This window comes from Aulonocara stuartgranti, assembly GCF_965226115.1.
Source record: "Aulonocara stuartgranti genome assembly, chromosome: 1".
NCBI classification, from domain to species: domain Eukaryota; kingdom Metazoa; phylum Chordata; class Actinopteri; order Cichliformes; family Cichlidae; genus Aulonocara; species Aulonocara stuartgranti.
In genome coordinates this window covers 17,404,034-17,419,445 of record NC_138939.1, presented here as the reverse complement: position 1 = coordinate 17,419,445, position 15,412 = coordinate 17,404,034, and the positions used below count along the sequence as shown (strand labels likewise).

The 15,412-nt window shown below is 38.7% G+C and overlaps 3 protein-coding genes across 4 annotated transcripts; 1 reads left to right on the top strand and 2 right to left on the bottom strand.

Moving 5' to 3' along the window:
• Positions 1-41: 41 nt before the first annotated feature.
• atmin (ATM interactor) lies at positions 42-7,337 on the bottom strand. The gene is made up of 4 exons (XM_082541824.1): positions 6,755-7,337; positions 4,590-4,715; positions 3,955-4,154; positions 42-3,848 (listed from the first exon to the last, which is right to left on the bottom strand). Exons 1-4 carry the CDS (start codon positions 7,037-7,039, stop codon positions 2,084-2,086), a joined length of 2,376 nt encoding a protein of 791 aa, XP_082397950.1. The 5' UTR covers positions 7,040-7,337; the 3' UTR covers positions 42-2,083.
• Positions 7,338-8,901: 1,564 nt separating this feature from the next.
• On the bottom strand, positions 8,902-12,119 carry cenpn (centromere protein N). The gene is made up of 10 exons (XM_082537310.1): positions 11,804-12,119; positions 11,613-11,658; positions 11,418-11,477; positions 10,884-10,957; positions 10,585-10,758; positions 10,390-10,491; positions 10,140-10,194; positions 9,908-10,017; positions 9,669-9,792; positions 8,902-9,214 (listed from the first exon to the last, which is right to left on the bottom strand). Exons 1-10 carry the CDS (start codon positions 11,972-11,974, stop codon positions 9,108-9,110), a joined length of 1,023 nt encoding a protein of 340 aa, XP_082393436.1. The 5' UTR covers positions 11,975-12,119; the 3' UTR covers positions 8,902-9,107.
• An 832-nt stretch (positions 12,120-12,951) lies between these two features.
• On the top strand, positions 12,952-15,179 carry cmc2 (C-x(9)-C motif containing 2). 2 transcript variants are annotated; one of them, XM_082527153.1, is made up of 5 exons: positions 12,952-13,430; positions 13,602-13,676; positions 14,186-14,256; positions 14,346-14,417; positions 14,530-15,179. In XM_082527153.1, the coding sequence occupies exons 2-5, from the start codon at positions 13,640-13,642 to the stop codon at positions 14,611-14,613; spliced, it is 264 nt and encodes an 87-aa protein (XP_082383279.1). In that variant the 5' UTR covers positions 12,952-13,430; positions 13,602-13,639; the 3' UTR covers positions 14,614-15,179. The 2 variants fall into 2 exon arrangements, with proteins under 2 accessions (XP_082383279.1, XP_082383280.1); XM_082527154.1 differs by lacking the exon at positions 13,602-13,676 and having other exon boundaries at positions 12,962-13,430; positions 14,140-14,256.
• The last annotated feature ends 233 nt before the right edge of the window (positions 15,180-15,412 follow it).

Sequence of the window (15,412 nt, the reverse complement as noted above, 5' to 3'; positions counted from 1 at the left end):
TTCCTATTTTTGTTTTGGGAAAAAAATAAAAATGAACACAATCAACACTTGCCAGCAGTTTATTAACAACATCTATAATGTATCTTGAACAATAATTAAAGGCAGCCATTAAGTCGACACATTTAGGCAACAGAAAAATCAAATAAATTCTGCAAAAACAAATATTTTGTGCTGGAAAAATATCTGCATGCACTCCCTACAAAGAGAAAGTAAAGCACTGTAACAGACACCAGAAAGTGACATAGCTTCTACCCATTCAAATATAGGCATTTTCCCCCATTCCACTAAACCTGCAAGGAAACAGCTCTATTGTATTAGAATTTAGGAATTAAAAGTTGGAATTACTGCTTTAAAACAAAACATGCTCAGACTTTATAGGCGTGAACCTTCCTAAAATAGAGAAATAATCCATAAACCAACTGGGAATAGTGGGAGAAAAAAAAAAAAAAGCATAATATGTCTGGGCACAGAGTCATTATTGTGTACATTCTTCAGTTTTAATAAACATCCATAAAGTGTAATGACATTAAACACTATTCATTTAAGATGTAATGGAATCAAAGTAATTATTTTCAATCAAATGCTGCAAAGGAATATTTTCATGTGACACAGCATAAATCTTTCCATAAACATGGAGCAGAGGCATTCTCACATTGCATGCAATCACAATAAAAACATCAATACTAAACAGATAAAACATGCAAAACAAAGACTGAAAGGATTCAGATATTTTTCATTGTTTATTCATCATGGTATTCTAGTATAAACATGACTTTGAAGCAGCAAATTATCTGTAACAGAACTCAAGTTAATACTTGGGTTAAGGCACCAACACAACAAAAATGGAAAATAAACAAGGCCTATAGCTCTGTGGTCTCATGTAGAACAGTCTATGTGGTGCCTATGAGGTAACTGAGGTCACAATATAACAAAAAAGAAAAGTGGGGGTGGAAAAAAAGTTACATTTAGTGATTTGAAAAAAATTAGTGTGGGAAATTGGGTCTAAAGTGTAAGTCCTTTAAGTTAAAAGAACAAAACAAAACACTGTGTTAATCTGTGCTAATCCTAGCTCTAATCCACTGTTTTTGTGTACGGTAACATTACTGGATCACTTCAGCAGTGTACTGCTAATGTATACACTTACATCCAGCTAATGAATAAGTTAAAGACGATGACAGCCTAGCCTGCTTACTGACTTAAGTCTTAACTAGAGGCCTTGACACAAAAAGTGTTTACAAAACATCAGACTTCACAACCACATTTTAATGCAAGGTGCGCAACACGGGACAAACATTGTTTTTTACTTTGTGCCAGGTTATATTTCAACAACACATCTTCTGCTTTGAGCAATGCAAAGCCTTTACTTTGAAAAAAAAAAAATATCTCACTTGTCATGTTTTCAGCTGCCTGCAATGTCAGAGTTTACAGTCTTGTTGCCACTGACAAGGTAACATTGAAGATGCAGCATTCAGATGCACATGTGCAGAATCAATATTTTATGTTGTGCTGCTTAAAGGCTTCATGCGCATTGCATACGTATGTAAACTAAACGTACAATATTGTATACTGTACAGCTGAGATGAGATTGTTTTACAGCAGTACATCTATATTTGAAAGCTGTCATACAAGGTAGCAATTTTACAAGCCTTTCATGACAGCCATATATAGGTATGTATGTCATCCCTTTTAAGTGCAGAGATAAACTTTATGTAATGTTAAATGTTTTTACAACTTCTTAAGACCAAACAGTGACCAGTCACAGTGGCTACGCACTGAAATATACAAGTAAGCTTGCATTTTAGACAAGACACGTACAATGTTACCTTATGTGCAAATAAATATGTAAACTGTCACGGGAGCTCATGGGTCATGCCCACTGAGCTAATAAAGTGCAGCAATGCTGTCAGGATAGACACCAGGAAGGGCTCTGGACATTATGCCCCCAGTGGAATGGTTGAGAACATATCTGCAGACTTCTTGCTGCTAAGACTATGGTTTGATTTGCCAGAGGACAGCATAAACCATTTCCTCTTATAGGAAGAGGCAGATATCAGAAACCTTTATTGCAAAGGCATGGGAAGCTTCAGCTGTTGGGTTTCTCAGAATGCTGAAACAGAGCACAAAGTTCTTCACATGTCTGGGTTTCCACAGAGCTGAAATGGGACTCCATGTTCCACGCCAAGTCCGCTGACAGGAAGTCATCCATGACAGTTTGGGTTTCGTTGCTGGTCAGGAACAGGTTTCCTAGGCCTTCTGCTTGGCTGGTCACAGTCTGTGTCTCTGTGCTGTTCAGCAGTCTTGCATTCTCTCCTTGAGTGACAGGAGTCTGAGCAGAGAAACTCGTGGCAAATGAAGGGAGATCTGTTTGTGTTTCTGTGTCTGATGACTCTGTGCTCATAGAAAAGCTTGAATGTCGCAAGATGCTGCTCAGGGGCATGTGGCTTCCGGCATTCAGCAGAAAATTGAGGTCAGTCTGAGTTTGAGTATCAAATAGCTCCAAGTCGCTGGCTTGGGTTCGGCTTGGTCCCTCACTTTGGTCCAGATCATCCATCAGTAGGAAGTCTGTCTGTGTCTGAATGTCTAGAGACTCCATTGGCGTGTCACCACCCAGTCCTCCCAGCTCACTCTCCTCGGTCTGTGTCTGGATGTGCACAGCATTGAGGAATTCTTCAAAATCAAAGTCGATGCCGTTATGTTGCTCTTGAACAGAGCTGAGACTTGACCCACAGCCTGCAGAAGCCTCTGTGAGCACCTGATGGCCTGACATACTGTCAGACAGGATGTTTTCCAGGTCATTTAACAAGGTCATTGTTTGGGTCTGGTTGTCTGCCATGTTGTTTGCACTCAGCTCATGCGTCTGCACCCCAAAACACATACCACCTTCTGATTTTGAGTCCTCATATATAGTGCTTCCTGCAGCACAAAGGGTGTCATCTATGTCCAAAGTTGTTTGGGTTGACACACTGAGGGAGTCATTGCCAAATAGGTCTGAGCACATGACAGCCTGGTTCTGAGCCTTCTCCTCCGATTGTGGCATGGCAAAGTATGTCTGTGTCTGCCTGGTTTTGTACGGAAGCACAGAAGAGGATGCGCAGGGAATTTGGCTCAGGCACTGGCTGTCTGTTTGAGCTCCAATAGACGATGTGGGTTTGGCTCGGGAGAAGAATGTTTGGGTTTCAACACTGACTGGCAAAAGGACTTGGGCACTGACACTGATGTCTGTTTGGGAGCAAGAAGACACAGAGGACTCGCCCACAGAGCACAAGCCTAGTCCCTCCCCAACCCCTACTCCTGTGGGCATTTTTGACAAGTACGATTTGTCTGTCTGAATGTTGGTGGAAGTGCTCCTTCCTCGCTGTGCTGCCATGCTGATGGTTGAATCCTCTGCACCTACTGGATCCAGATTGACTTGCACTCCTGTGCTAATAGGCCCCTGGCTAGAGCGGGAAGTAGGCATGCTATCCTTGAAACCCAAACTTTTAGCATCAAGTTGGGGTACCACTGCTCCTGTGGCTTGTGGAAGGAGCTGAAGGGCACTAACAGAACCTTGGCTATCTACAGCAAGCACTACAGACCTCAGAGCCCCACTTTCTGTAGATGGAAGGAGTACAGGCAAATGAGCCACCTGCATCACAGGAACACTAACCAAAGCCATCTTGGGTTTTGGTAAAAGCAACTTTTGCAGGCTCCTCCGGGAGTCTGGGATAGTAATGGTTGTATCAGGAGGGAGAGAAGTGTCTGTCTGCTCTGTGGCAGCAGGGATGATCTGGAAGGTTGAATCATTGATCTTAACCTTTTCAGAACCACTTAACAATTTTTCCATCTTTCTCTTTTTTACTGGGGGAATTCTGCAAAATAATAAATAAATTAGATAAAATGATAACAATCATAAATGCATGGAGAGAACAAAATACAGTATATGAATGAAAGTGTTGGGGTTATCCCTGTACATGCCTGTGCTCTGTTGGAATTTCATGACCCGTCCTGTAGATATGTGAGAGTAGAGCAGCCCTGCTAGCATAGGGGCAGCCACATGTACAGTGGTAGGTCTTTCCACAGTCTTCTATGTGCCTCTTTAAGTCCCACTCTGTACTGTAGCCATTGTTGCACTTGGAGCACTTATGTTTCTTTTCTGCATGCATCTTCATGAAGTGCTGAAATGAAATGAATCAAAAGCAGAAAATAGCTTTAAAATAAAAATGTCCAAATGGAATTTGAAAAGGAAAGCACATGTCCATTTACTTCTTTCTAGTGATTCACCCAGTTAAAGGTCACAGTATAATTTAGGCAAAACTAGGAAAGAAAGGCAGCTTTTCCCTGTGTTTTGCGGTGCTACAAGAATCAGAGTAGAAATGCTAAGATGGTATTTCATATTGATACATGTGTTTCACATTAGGCAGTTCTTTTTTCCTCAACCTATTGTATCAGAGGCTTTCAGTTCAGACTACAGGACACTGTATACAACTTAATCATGCAGTAAATTATTTAACACTGCTTACATTAAAAATGCAAGGTTATTTTTTAAGTTGCACAAGTGGTTCTTAAAAATAGAACAATAACTGATTACATTTCACAGAGGAAATGCTTACTTGCTTAACCAGGGAGAACTGGGAGAAAGGTCTGTTAGGGCCTCTAGGACAACCCTCAATAGGACAGCAGTAAAGCTTCTGAGAGCCCTTCATGTCCTTTCTGACCGTGGGATTGACAATACCATCCTGGGGGTGATAATGACAACAAAGTATTAACAGAGGACAAAATACAGATATATGCATTACAGATACTTGGATCAGAAATATGTGAATGTAAGACTTAAACACACATTCCCATGCTGTGTTTATATTTAAGAAACTCTAATTACAATATAATTGCTAATGATATAAAGGTTGATTTCCCCCCAATATTGTCGGGTCTTTACCTTACTATAAGCACCATGGGATGACTGTTGTACATACAATTGTCTCTGATTTATAGTATTGAAGAGATTCATGTGCTTGTGCTGTGGAAAAGATAAAGCTAACAAACACTGTCTGCTTCGTGATAAGAATATAACTAAAAAGCCAAATTTTGTGCTTCTCTGAAACGGCATCATATGGTCGTAGGCTGAAGCCTGAGTCATGTCACGACTCTGTGATTGGCTGTAGCTCAGAAGAGAAAACAAGCAGATTTACTGTCTGTCCTATGGCTAGCTTATATCAATTATAAAGTCAAATCTTCTCTCCAACAGACTAGCCAATACAGTGGTAAATCAAAGTAATAGTCTCTAAACTGTTCTTTCTGCTAAGGGAAGTGATATGGTTTGAAAGGCAAGCTAATTCTGGATTAGAATGGGAATAGTCTCATGAGTTTTATGGACTGACCTGACTGCACACAGTCAATAAATATATATATATATATATATATATATATATATATATATATATATATATATATATATATATATTTTATTTTTAAGTCTTCATAGGGAAACAATATAAACAGTGATGAAACAGCTGTGGAGCGATGCAGTGATGTTATGGTGCTGTTAAATATAAACAGATATAGCCCAACTCTAGCTCCATCAACTATGCAGAAGCACTGAGTGAGCAACTGTGGCATTTTATGCACTTTATCATTATGTCAACCATAATATCATTACGGCTGCTGACAGAAGTTTCACATAGCTGTGGATTAAAAGTAACACAGGCAAGCTGTGCTGCCTTCTTGTTGCTCGCTTTCTTTTCTTTCCTTTTCTTTCCTTTGTGCCTCTTACAGGCACTCTCTGAGGAAAGTGTGAATGCACCATGAAAACCCAACACAGTGACCAATATAACTCTTTATTCATGGACTGCAACGAACATGGACCAAACACAGTTCACCCAGCTTTACGGCAGCTTTTAAGGTTTTGGTGTAAAAACTGAATTACATTTAGAAACTGATTGCTTAACTTTAAACTTTAAACTACTCCTGACTGCAACTCAGATTTAAATAGTAAAACTTGTGGTTTCTTTAGGCCTTTAAACGCTCTCCTTGCTGGGCCAGCATGGATTACTTCTAGGAGCTAATTCAAATTCTAACATTCACCTATTTTAAACAAAGAGCTTAGTCTATTGCAGGACAAAGGCAGTCTTTCCCAGCAAAGAACTTCATTCATTGGGAGACAGTGAATTATTGCGTCCCACGAAGTGCCCAGTCCAGTGAGGACAGAGGAACTAGGAGTTAGTACAGCTGAGGCGGTTTAAACATTTAGACCAAGGTCTAAGTATTGTGTTCGTGATAGACAGCACGTTGTTTGTGCGGTCGTATTCCTGAGAGACCGTAACCATACAACGACAAATAGATTTCTAGCTTTGCACACACACAGCCAATTTAGATACTCCCAAATTCCCTGCCCTAGATTAACAACTCGCTAAAAACTAATATTTAATATTAAAGGGGTATATCTGTATATTATTAATGCAATAAGCACCGAATTTCTCTTGACAAATGCAATAATTGATAACATAAGCGGCTAGGTGCAGTATAGCTAACTCGCTAATAGTAAACAGTCACCAATTAAATAACAGTCAAGAAGAAACTTAGTTAACTTTTACCAAAGCTCGACTATGTTGTCCCAGCGTTATTGGCAACACATTACTACGACCATACGTGCTAGCTAATTCGAAGTTATGGATGACTTGCGTTTTTTTTTTAATGATAGTTTTCTCTCAACCGAATTAGCCAAGTTAGCATCGCAGTTGAGTTCACATCGGAATAACCTGATTTAGAAATTAGTTACCTTTATTCTGTGCGACTTAACCAGATGCATGTTCAACGCAGGTGTGTTGGGGAGAATCTTGCCACATCCTTCCACGGTGCATAGGATGTTCGTCCTCACTTCTTTGGTCAGCTCCACGATGGTGGGTTTTATCATTTCCCGAGACTGCGGCAGAGGTTCTTCGTTACAGTTTAGACTGCCGGCATTAGCGTTATCACTGTTACTCGCCTTGCCCGTTGAAGAGGCAGCCATGTTTCTGTGTTGACAGTGCATTCCGTGTTTGGCAGAGAGCCCCAGCAGCAGCATTGTATGAAAAGGATCATTCCGTCCCTCAACGCTGCCTGTAAGGCTGCATTGCCACCTTTCCACTCTCCTGTTCGGGCTTACGTCACATCCTAGATAACATTCGCATTTCCGTTTTGCAGAATAATGTGATTTTTAACATATACGGATGGACGAATAATTAGACTTCGAGTGCGTATAGCGCGGACTCTAACCCGGTTCAGCATCACTAATGACAAGTTCTAGATTTTTTGTTTTGTTTTGGATTTTTTTTAATGAATGCGACCCACCTAATTGAAAACTGAATATTTCATTTTTTTTCTATATTTTATTCCTGCAACTATTTTTGATGAATGATCCCATTTCATTCTCCCACAAAAGGAGAAATTATGTAATTAATTTAGGTGAAAATCGGGTTAAGATTGCACTAAATGTGAAAATCAGTAAAAAAAAAAAAAAAAAAAAAAGTGCATCACCTGCAAACTTCACAACAATATGATAGACCTTTGGAGACATAAGCCAAAGATTTCAGCCAATTCTGCTCCACTCATGTTGATAAAACCTATGATTTTAATACATATATTCATAGGGTTAGGGTCACATGACTTCACAGTGACACAAAAAGATTAATATACTATACTATATATTTCCATATTAACAGTGCTGACATCAGCATAATACATAGAAACCGCTGATGTCATCAGGATGAGATAAACACACATAATCTGGAAAAACTGCACACATAATCTTATTGTAATAAAAACATCATAGAACAGCAAAGTCCTTTGGCGGGACTTGTGCTCTCTGTTTGTATGTCACTAATGTTTGGAGACATGTTCTGCAAATCTTCCGACTCATTACTCGCCTCGACTACAAAACACTCGAAAGAATACCGTTTATCAAATCAGAGCTTTCACTTTGTCCTCTCAAAACGTTTAGATTCAGTGTCTGGGTTTGTCATCACATCAGACCCTATCTGATGTAAACCTCTGTTTACATCAGATGGGGTCCAGTATCTTTCAAATTTCACATATCTCCCAAACTCCCCCAGTCTAAGTTTATTAGTTAACATATGAAGAGGCTACTATGGTTGGTAAAGACAGATCTATTTAACTAATACACACCTTTTGTTGGAGCTATTTGTTCTTTATTTTTTTATTTTTTTGAAAGTTAAAGTTTGTTGTTAGTTTACTTATATTTTGGGGTTTATTTGTCGGTTAATATTTTGTTTTAAATGATTTGTTTGTTTGTTGTTATTTTGTTAAATTAGTTAGTAAGAGCTGTAGGGCCATTTTGTTTCTATAAATAAAGAGACTGGTATAGGACCAGCATGCATTGGGGTGGGCTTATGGTTTTTTACCAGAGCAGGAGAAGCAGCATGAAGGATCTTGTTATTGCTTGCCAAGATGGATAAATAAACCAAAACTCTCAACTAAAATGTTTGGACAATGGACTTCATTTGCCTGCGTACGAAATATTACCTCAATGCAGCAGTGGCTTGTGGACTTTAAGTTGTGGGACGTTTGATCTTTTAAAAGTAAAGGAATTGCCACTACACCTTTCACTTGTGTAAATCACATATTTACAAGCCCCCCCCCCTTTTTTTTTTTTTTTTTAAATGGACACGTTTTAACAGGACTAAAGAATTGCTTTGACCAATGATGCTTTAAATAAGCTTGAAAGGATTGTTTACAATAAACTTGAGACTAAAGCTTTTGTCTAAATGTTTTGTATACAGACACAAACAGAGTAAAAATGCACTTTGAAATAACGTGCATCTGATTGCTACGCAGAAAAACACTTTGTATTAATGTGTGGTAAAATTACACATTTGTATCAATACCAGAAAACAAATGACAAAACCTCAGGAATATTTAAAATTCTGCTTTTATATGCAATGCTGACAAACAATAAAGTGACAGAGTTGCCAGCAACTAGTATACCTACAGCTGAAGATATAAAAATACAAGAATAAAAATTTCTTATTGAAACAGACTGAGAGTTTTATTAACAAAGACTTCATTAAAGTATGAAGTAAAATGAATGGACTAATGGACTGCGCATGCTACAAGTTAAATCAAGTGTCTGATGGTCATTTCTGTGATGAAGGTCCAGGGCCATTGTCTGTGATAACAAAATAATTTTTTCCCTTTAAGGGAACAGATGAGAGAAGGGGTGTCACAGGGGTGGAAGCAACTCCTGTAAAGTAGAAAAACAATGTTTAAATAACCATTAGAGAAAACAGAAAGACAACAATGAGGATCAGGTTTTAACCTGCGTCATAACTGAGAATTTGTCTATTACCTGTCACTATCAGTATTTTTTGATTGTCTCCACCCACACCGGAAAATGTGGGAAAGAGTTGCAAAGTGAGGAGGATTCAGGGACATAACAATTAAACATAAAAGCAAACTTCCTTAGAAAAGTTTCCTCTTCCCAAAGTATCATGAATATTGTGAATTAGCTTAATGTAACAGCATTACTATATGGCTATTTCTTCCAGGACTTTGGTGCCCTCTTGTGGACACTTGCAGAGATGCAGTTAGTATTCTACATGACTTTGTGACATACCAGGTTATAGTAACATAACTTACTTCCTTACAAAAGACGATGATAGTTATTCTTATGACTGTTTTTAACACTTTCTGTGTACCTGAGGATGCAGAGTGTCTGAGTGACTCGAGGAGATTGGTGCTTGCAAATTTAACAACACATCTGAATGGCTCGTCCCGCTCTGTCATGGTCTTATTGGTGTGATCTCTGAATTTTGTTTCCAGCTGATGAAACATTAACAAGGAACATGGCAGCATCTGGGTTAACATCTGTATCTGTGAAGCAGTGAAACAACTTAGATAATCAACTTATTTTACTTAGTCGGTGTTGTCCGGCTACCTTGTAAACTGCAGACTGTAGTTGAGGTAATAGCCCATCACCAAATGCCTCACAAGCCATTTGATGTCTGTTTGCTGCAGACCCAGCTTGCTCTTTTTCTATGTGAAGGTCTGTACATATAAATAAAGACATACATAAAACCAGCATTAAAAATGTAAGTACATGTTTCACCATATGACAGAAATGCATAGAGAAAACAGCTTAAAGAAAATCAAAAAGTTTTAAAACATACTTGAGACAACACGATTCCTTTCTGCCAGAGGGCTGGGAAACTTGGTGGGAAACACCTAGGTGGATTTAAAAGAAAAAAAGGTCAGAGTAAAATTCCACTCATTTTTCTCTCTAAAGCAGTAATTTAAAAAGGTGAAAACACTGCATGCAGCCCACAAAATCTAAGAAATGAAAACAATAAAAATAAAGTCAGTCTTAACTAGTAAATAATTCTAAAAAAATAAATAAATAAATAAATAAATCAGGCATACTTGCAGATACTGCTTCATAAGCAGATCTCTGATGGAAGTGAGCTTCCGTCCACTGAGGTTAGCATCCTTAAAAGCTTGATATCGGGTGGACAGAACCAAAGCCTGCAAAGCAAACAAGTCTCTTAAAGTAGGATGGAAACAAACAAGGAAACTGGATAAACAATGTGACGTATTAACCACAGAAGTCATCCTTACCTGTGACAACAGAGGCTTTTGTTTTGAAGTTAGGCTGCTCAGAAAGACGTAAGGGGTTTGAAGATAGTGAACGACATATGTGGGTTTCAGGTGGTTTGGGCGAGAAAAGGTGTCTCCCCATGCAATTCGAATCCACACAGCTTCATCTGTGTGCTTCTTTATCTTGATAGAAACCTTCAAATATAAAGTGAAAACAGACTGATAATGCAGGAGGTTAACAGAAGCATGTGAAATGTAATTTGCTGATAAAACGATTTAAAAATAGGATTTTTGGGTGTAAATTAGATGGAATAGCTTACGTGTCTTATTAGCTCACTGAGGTGGGATTTAAATTGTTCCTTGAACTGTGTCAGCTCTACAGAGTGAGCATCATCTAAAAAAAAAAAAAAAAAATCAAGATATTTATAAAGACAGCAAGAAATTAAAATATTAGTAAGGCACTTAAAGCCATCAGCAATTTAATAAAGAAAACCTCCATTCAATTCAATTGTATTTATACAGCACCAAATCACAAAAACAGTTGCCTCAAGGTGCTTTATATTGTAAGGTAGACCCTACAATAATAAAAGAGAGAAAACTCCAACAATCATATGACGCTCTATGACCAATCGCTTTGGTGACAGTGGGAAAGAAAAAACTCCCGTTTAACAGGAAGAAACCTCCGTCAGAACCAGGCTCACGGAGGGGCAGCCATCTACCGCGACCGGTTGGGGTGAGGGGAGGAAGACAGAACATTCCCTGAAAACCCCAAGAGCTTCGATATTCAACGAAGGTTCAAAACTTATAGGCTTTCAGCCCTTGACGACACAGAGCAGGTTACTGTTTCAACATACCTTGAGGGTCCATGAGCTGGAAGGCATGCCACATGCCCAGGTTGGGATTCTCGATGACATCTGTATGAAACCAGGGCGACACAAGCACTGTTAGTGAACTGTAAATCTGTCCTTATCACTGATATAGCAAAAAGCCAAAATGATAACATAATATATAATAGTAATAATATAATACAGTAACTTCGCTCGACTTACGTATCATTTCCAGCTCAGCTATGTGTTTAACTGTCAATTCATTTTCCTGTGAAACACAACACTTATGTTAAACACTAATAGAGCAAACACCATAATATTTAATAGTAGTTTCAATGTGAACATTTTTTTACAGTGTACAATGAACACATAGAAATAACAACAAATTATATTGCCTAAAACCAGCCAAATACCTCGCAAATGGCAAGTAGTTTTTCTGTTAACGCCCATTTTGATTCTGTGTAATCTATGGACTGCCGCTGCGTCGCCGTCAAACGGCTCCACTTATCCAGCGTTGTTTTCAGCATTCGACTCGGTATCCGTCTTACGAGTCGCTCCAGTAAACGTTTAACAGTGTTGTCCATGCTTCCTTCAACAGTGACCGAAATAGACAGACAGCTTGAATTTGAGTAAAACTGTCGATCTGTTCAGCTTTCACGACAACGCACACCACAGTCGATCGATTCCAAACAAACCGCCCAGAATAAAAGCACATGAATCCACCAATCAGATATTTGCAAAACGGACTCACGTATTTCCTTTAGCGCCCTCTGCTGTCTTGGAGTTATATATTAATTTTAAGTACCGCTGCTACTGACGTGACTAACCATGCTTATACGAATCTGTATATAATAATGACCTTAATAAGACCCTTACATAAAGAGTTAAATGTTGAAAGAAATTAGTGACCGCCATTGAGTGAAATTAATTATGACATACAAAAAGTTCATAAAGTTCACACTGCTGCTATAGAAACTGTTGAAAAAAAAAATAGAAGAAAATTTGTCATCTCCAAGTCAAAAGTTCAGGTCACGGTTTGGAAATTTTGACTTACGAACTAAATTAGGGTCAGGGGTTAGTTAGGTTAGGCTAGGTTTGACCAATGAGTAGTTTACTCAGAGCATGAACACTATTTATTCATTTTTAGTTTAGTCCATTTAGTTGTGAATTTTCCCCATTTATGCATGCACCTTCCGAAATGAAAAGGACAAAATAACAACCAAAAATAAATAACTAAATAAATAAAAAGAGGAAATATTGTCAGAGGAAAAACGGTAAAACCCATCACTCAGATTGTTCAAATTACGTAAACACAAACCACACAAAATACCCCCCCCCCCCCCCCACACACACACACACACGCCACACACACAAACAAGCAAAAAACAACAACAAAAGAACCGTAAGTAGATAATTAAGCATCGTTGACATTTCGATTTATTAATTAATTCATGTTAAATAATGACATGAACATCTGACTTAAGAAAAAAAATCAAAAACAAAAAAAACTTAGTGACGGAAACAAGGTTCCATGCATTACAGAAATAGTAAGTAATGGCGGAAAAAAAATGTGTAGCACAGGTGACCAAATAGTACCGTACCCATTCACAAAAACGGAGGTGCCTGGAGAGGAGCCTTCTTGTATTTCCTGCAAACTCCCGTCATCATTTGTCCCGCCTTTTGTGGAAAGTACGCACGCCATTGGTGAAGCCAAAGAAGAATATAGGCTACGATTCGCCCTCGACTCTTGTCACTCAAATCGTTGAGGCGAAACAGTTACGAAAGCTTCACGTCCTGTAACAGGCAGGCACGTCCTTTAGATTGTAATTTCTTGTAGGTTAAACCGGCGATAGTACTACTACAGCTCATTTAGTCCAGTTCATTAAGGCGTTAGTGACTTGCAGCAGACCATAAAGCTTCTGCAGTTGTTCAATGGTTGTATAGATTCATCTTCTGTGAAGTTAGCTTGGAGCTAGTAGTTAGCAAGCAGTGCCTTTTTTACCCACTGGAAACTTCTCAGATGATAAAGCCTTTGCAGTGGTAAGTGTAATTCAGCTGATAATCCAGTGTTGACATGAAGTTTATTATAAATTACTACATACGCAGTACAGATCCCCAGTTCAAAGTCTAGTCTAGCTAACATAATGCCAAAGTAAATGTAGACGGTGTACATTTGACACAATGCTCTTGTCTCTGCCTCTGTGTCTGCAGGTAAGTGTCCACTGGAAAAAACAATCTCGGTCATCACTATGACACATCAGGATGGAGAGGGATGGGGAGGTGTTAGTATCCTTTAGAGGAAATGCTGCTGACGTACTACAGGGGTGTCAAACTAATTTTACATCATGGGGCACATACAACCCACTTTGATCTTGACAGGATGTTTATGCACTCCTTGTTTTCCATTGCCATCCAGTGGGGCAGATTGGAGTGCTTCCCAGAATGCTTCTGGCCCCCATGCCTTATGTTTGATACCCCTGATATACGGTATTTAAAGTGCAGTTGAAGCAGTCTTTGGAATAATTCATTCAAACAGTTAAAATAACGAATTTAATTATTGATTCATTAGTTGTTATTGGTTGGGCATCAGCAGTTCCAGATGTGGCAATATTTTGCTTTCTTGCTATATGTTATTGTATACTAGCCTTAAATCATATTACTTCCAAGGTGCCCCCCTTGGGCTGAGTATTTTACGTTGTTTATAGATGAGAGTATATCCTCAGTTCATCTCTTGCTTGTTGCCTTTCAGTGTCTCTGCAGTTCTTCAGTAAGCCCTTAACTCAAAATGCACCCTGACCTGTCACCTCACCTTCACACAGATGAGTGTAATGAACTAATAAGTCAACTGAGACAGTGCCACAACGAGGTAAGTCAATCTCCAAATGTGACTATTTCTCTATGATTCACATGCATAGATATAAAATTGTGTAAAACCTTGTTTGCTTTTACGATCAGCACAATATTCTGAAGTTCTTTGGCACATGTAACGATGTGGACCGTGCCATGCGTCAGTGTCTGAAGAAAGAGGTCTGTCAGCTTTTTAAATTTTTTTCCACTTATGGATAGGACAACAATCAATCCTATTAAAATATTTTTTTTTCTCTCTTACATTCATTTCTGTCTCCTTACTATTCAACAGAGACTGGAAAAGCGGGAGCGCAGCAAGCAGCATGCGATAGAGATGAAGAAGAGGCTGAAAGAAGGACCTAAAGACCGTCTCTAAGGGACATTTTACTGCAACTGTGCCACTGGCACAGCAAGTTAAACCTACTGAGATTTTGGCACACTGAATGAAGCTTGACACTCTGTACCAGGCTTCTTCAGCTGACATTTCATGTCAGGACAGATGAAGAGCTATTTCTTTATAAGCAGTGTGGGTGATTTCATTTAATGGTGTGCGTCTCCAAGAACAAAATGGTAATCTTGCCATATTGATGCTTATATTACTGGTATTTTTAAAGTTTTATTGAACAGCAAGTAAGCTCAATTAAGCTTACATGGGTATTTTGTATCAGCTACATAGACTAAAACTTGAAGTGTTGACAACAATGTCAAGAGGTCAACATAAAAAAAAACATCTAGTACTTGAGATTGAAGATTGAGTTTGGGGATTATTATTCCCCCACCCCATCTCTTGCAGCGGACTACTGCTCCATCACTGATGTGTCTGTTGGCACAAAACCACAGCAATGATTACTCTGTTAACGTATAACAGTATCTATTGTTGAAGATTTCTTTGAATTGGGAATCATATTGATTCTTTTTGAATAAAGTAAAACTCTGAATTAATGTAAGAACCTGTTCTTGCTTTAACATGGTGCCACAACACCGCAGGACACAGTATCAGTTTCACAGCATGTAACACATGTAGCATTTATATGCATTTTGCTAACAAAATGATCGACATGAGCCTTTTCTCTTTTTTTTTTTTTTTGGTAATTAAAACCACATCAGAAGTGTGAGGTTTTCTCTGAGTGTTAGGTAAGGTTAGGCTAGCTGTGCAAACCATACGCAGAAGCCTT

Bases quoted from the DNA above. Each gene is read 5' to 3' on its own strand.
- atmin (XM_082541824.1), bottom strand. From the start codon at position 7,039: ATGCTGCTGCTGGGGCTCTCTGCCAAACACGGAATGCACTGTCAACAC. The intron at 4,716-6,754 runs GTAACTAATTTC...TATCACCCCCAG, and splicing joins TTAAGTCGCACAGAATAAAG to GATGGTATTGTCAATCCCAC. The intron at 3,849-3,954 runs GCATGTACAGGG...ATTATTTTGCAG, and splicing joins GAAATTCCAACAGAGCACAG to AATTCCCCCAGTAAAAAAGA.
- cenpn (XM_082537310.1), bottom strand. From the start codon at position 11,974: ATGGACAACACTGTTAAACGTTTACTGGAGCGACTCGTAAGACGGATA. The intron at 10,958-11,417 runs GTATGTTGAAAC...TTTTTTTTTTAG, and splicing joins CCAGCTCATGGACCCTCAAG to ATGATGCTCACTCTGTAGAG. The intron at 10,492-10,584 runs GTAAGGATGACT...TTTGCTTTGCAG, and splicing joins AAAAGCCTCTGTTGTCACAG to GCTTTGGTTCTGTCCACCCG.
- cmc2 (XM_082527153.1), top strand. From the start codon at position 13,640: ATGACACATCAGGATGGAGAGGGATGGGGAGGTGTTA. The intron at 13,677-14,185 runs GTATCCTTTAGA...AAATGCACCCTG, and splicing joins AGAGGGATGGGGAGGTGTTA to ACCTGTCACCTCACCTTCAC. The intron at 14,257-14,345 runs GTAAGTCAATCT...TTTTACGATCAG, and splicing joins TGAGACAGTGCCACAACGAG to CACAATATTCTGAAGTTCTT.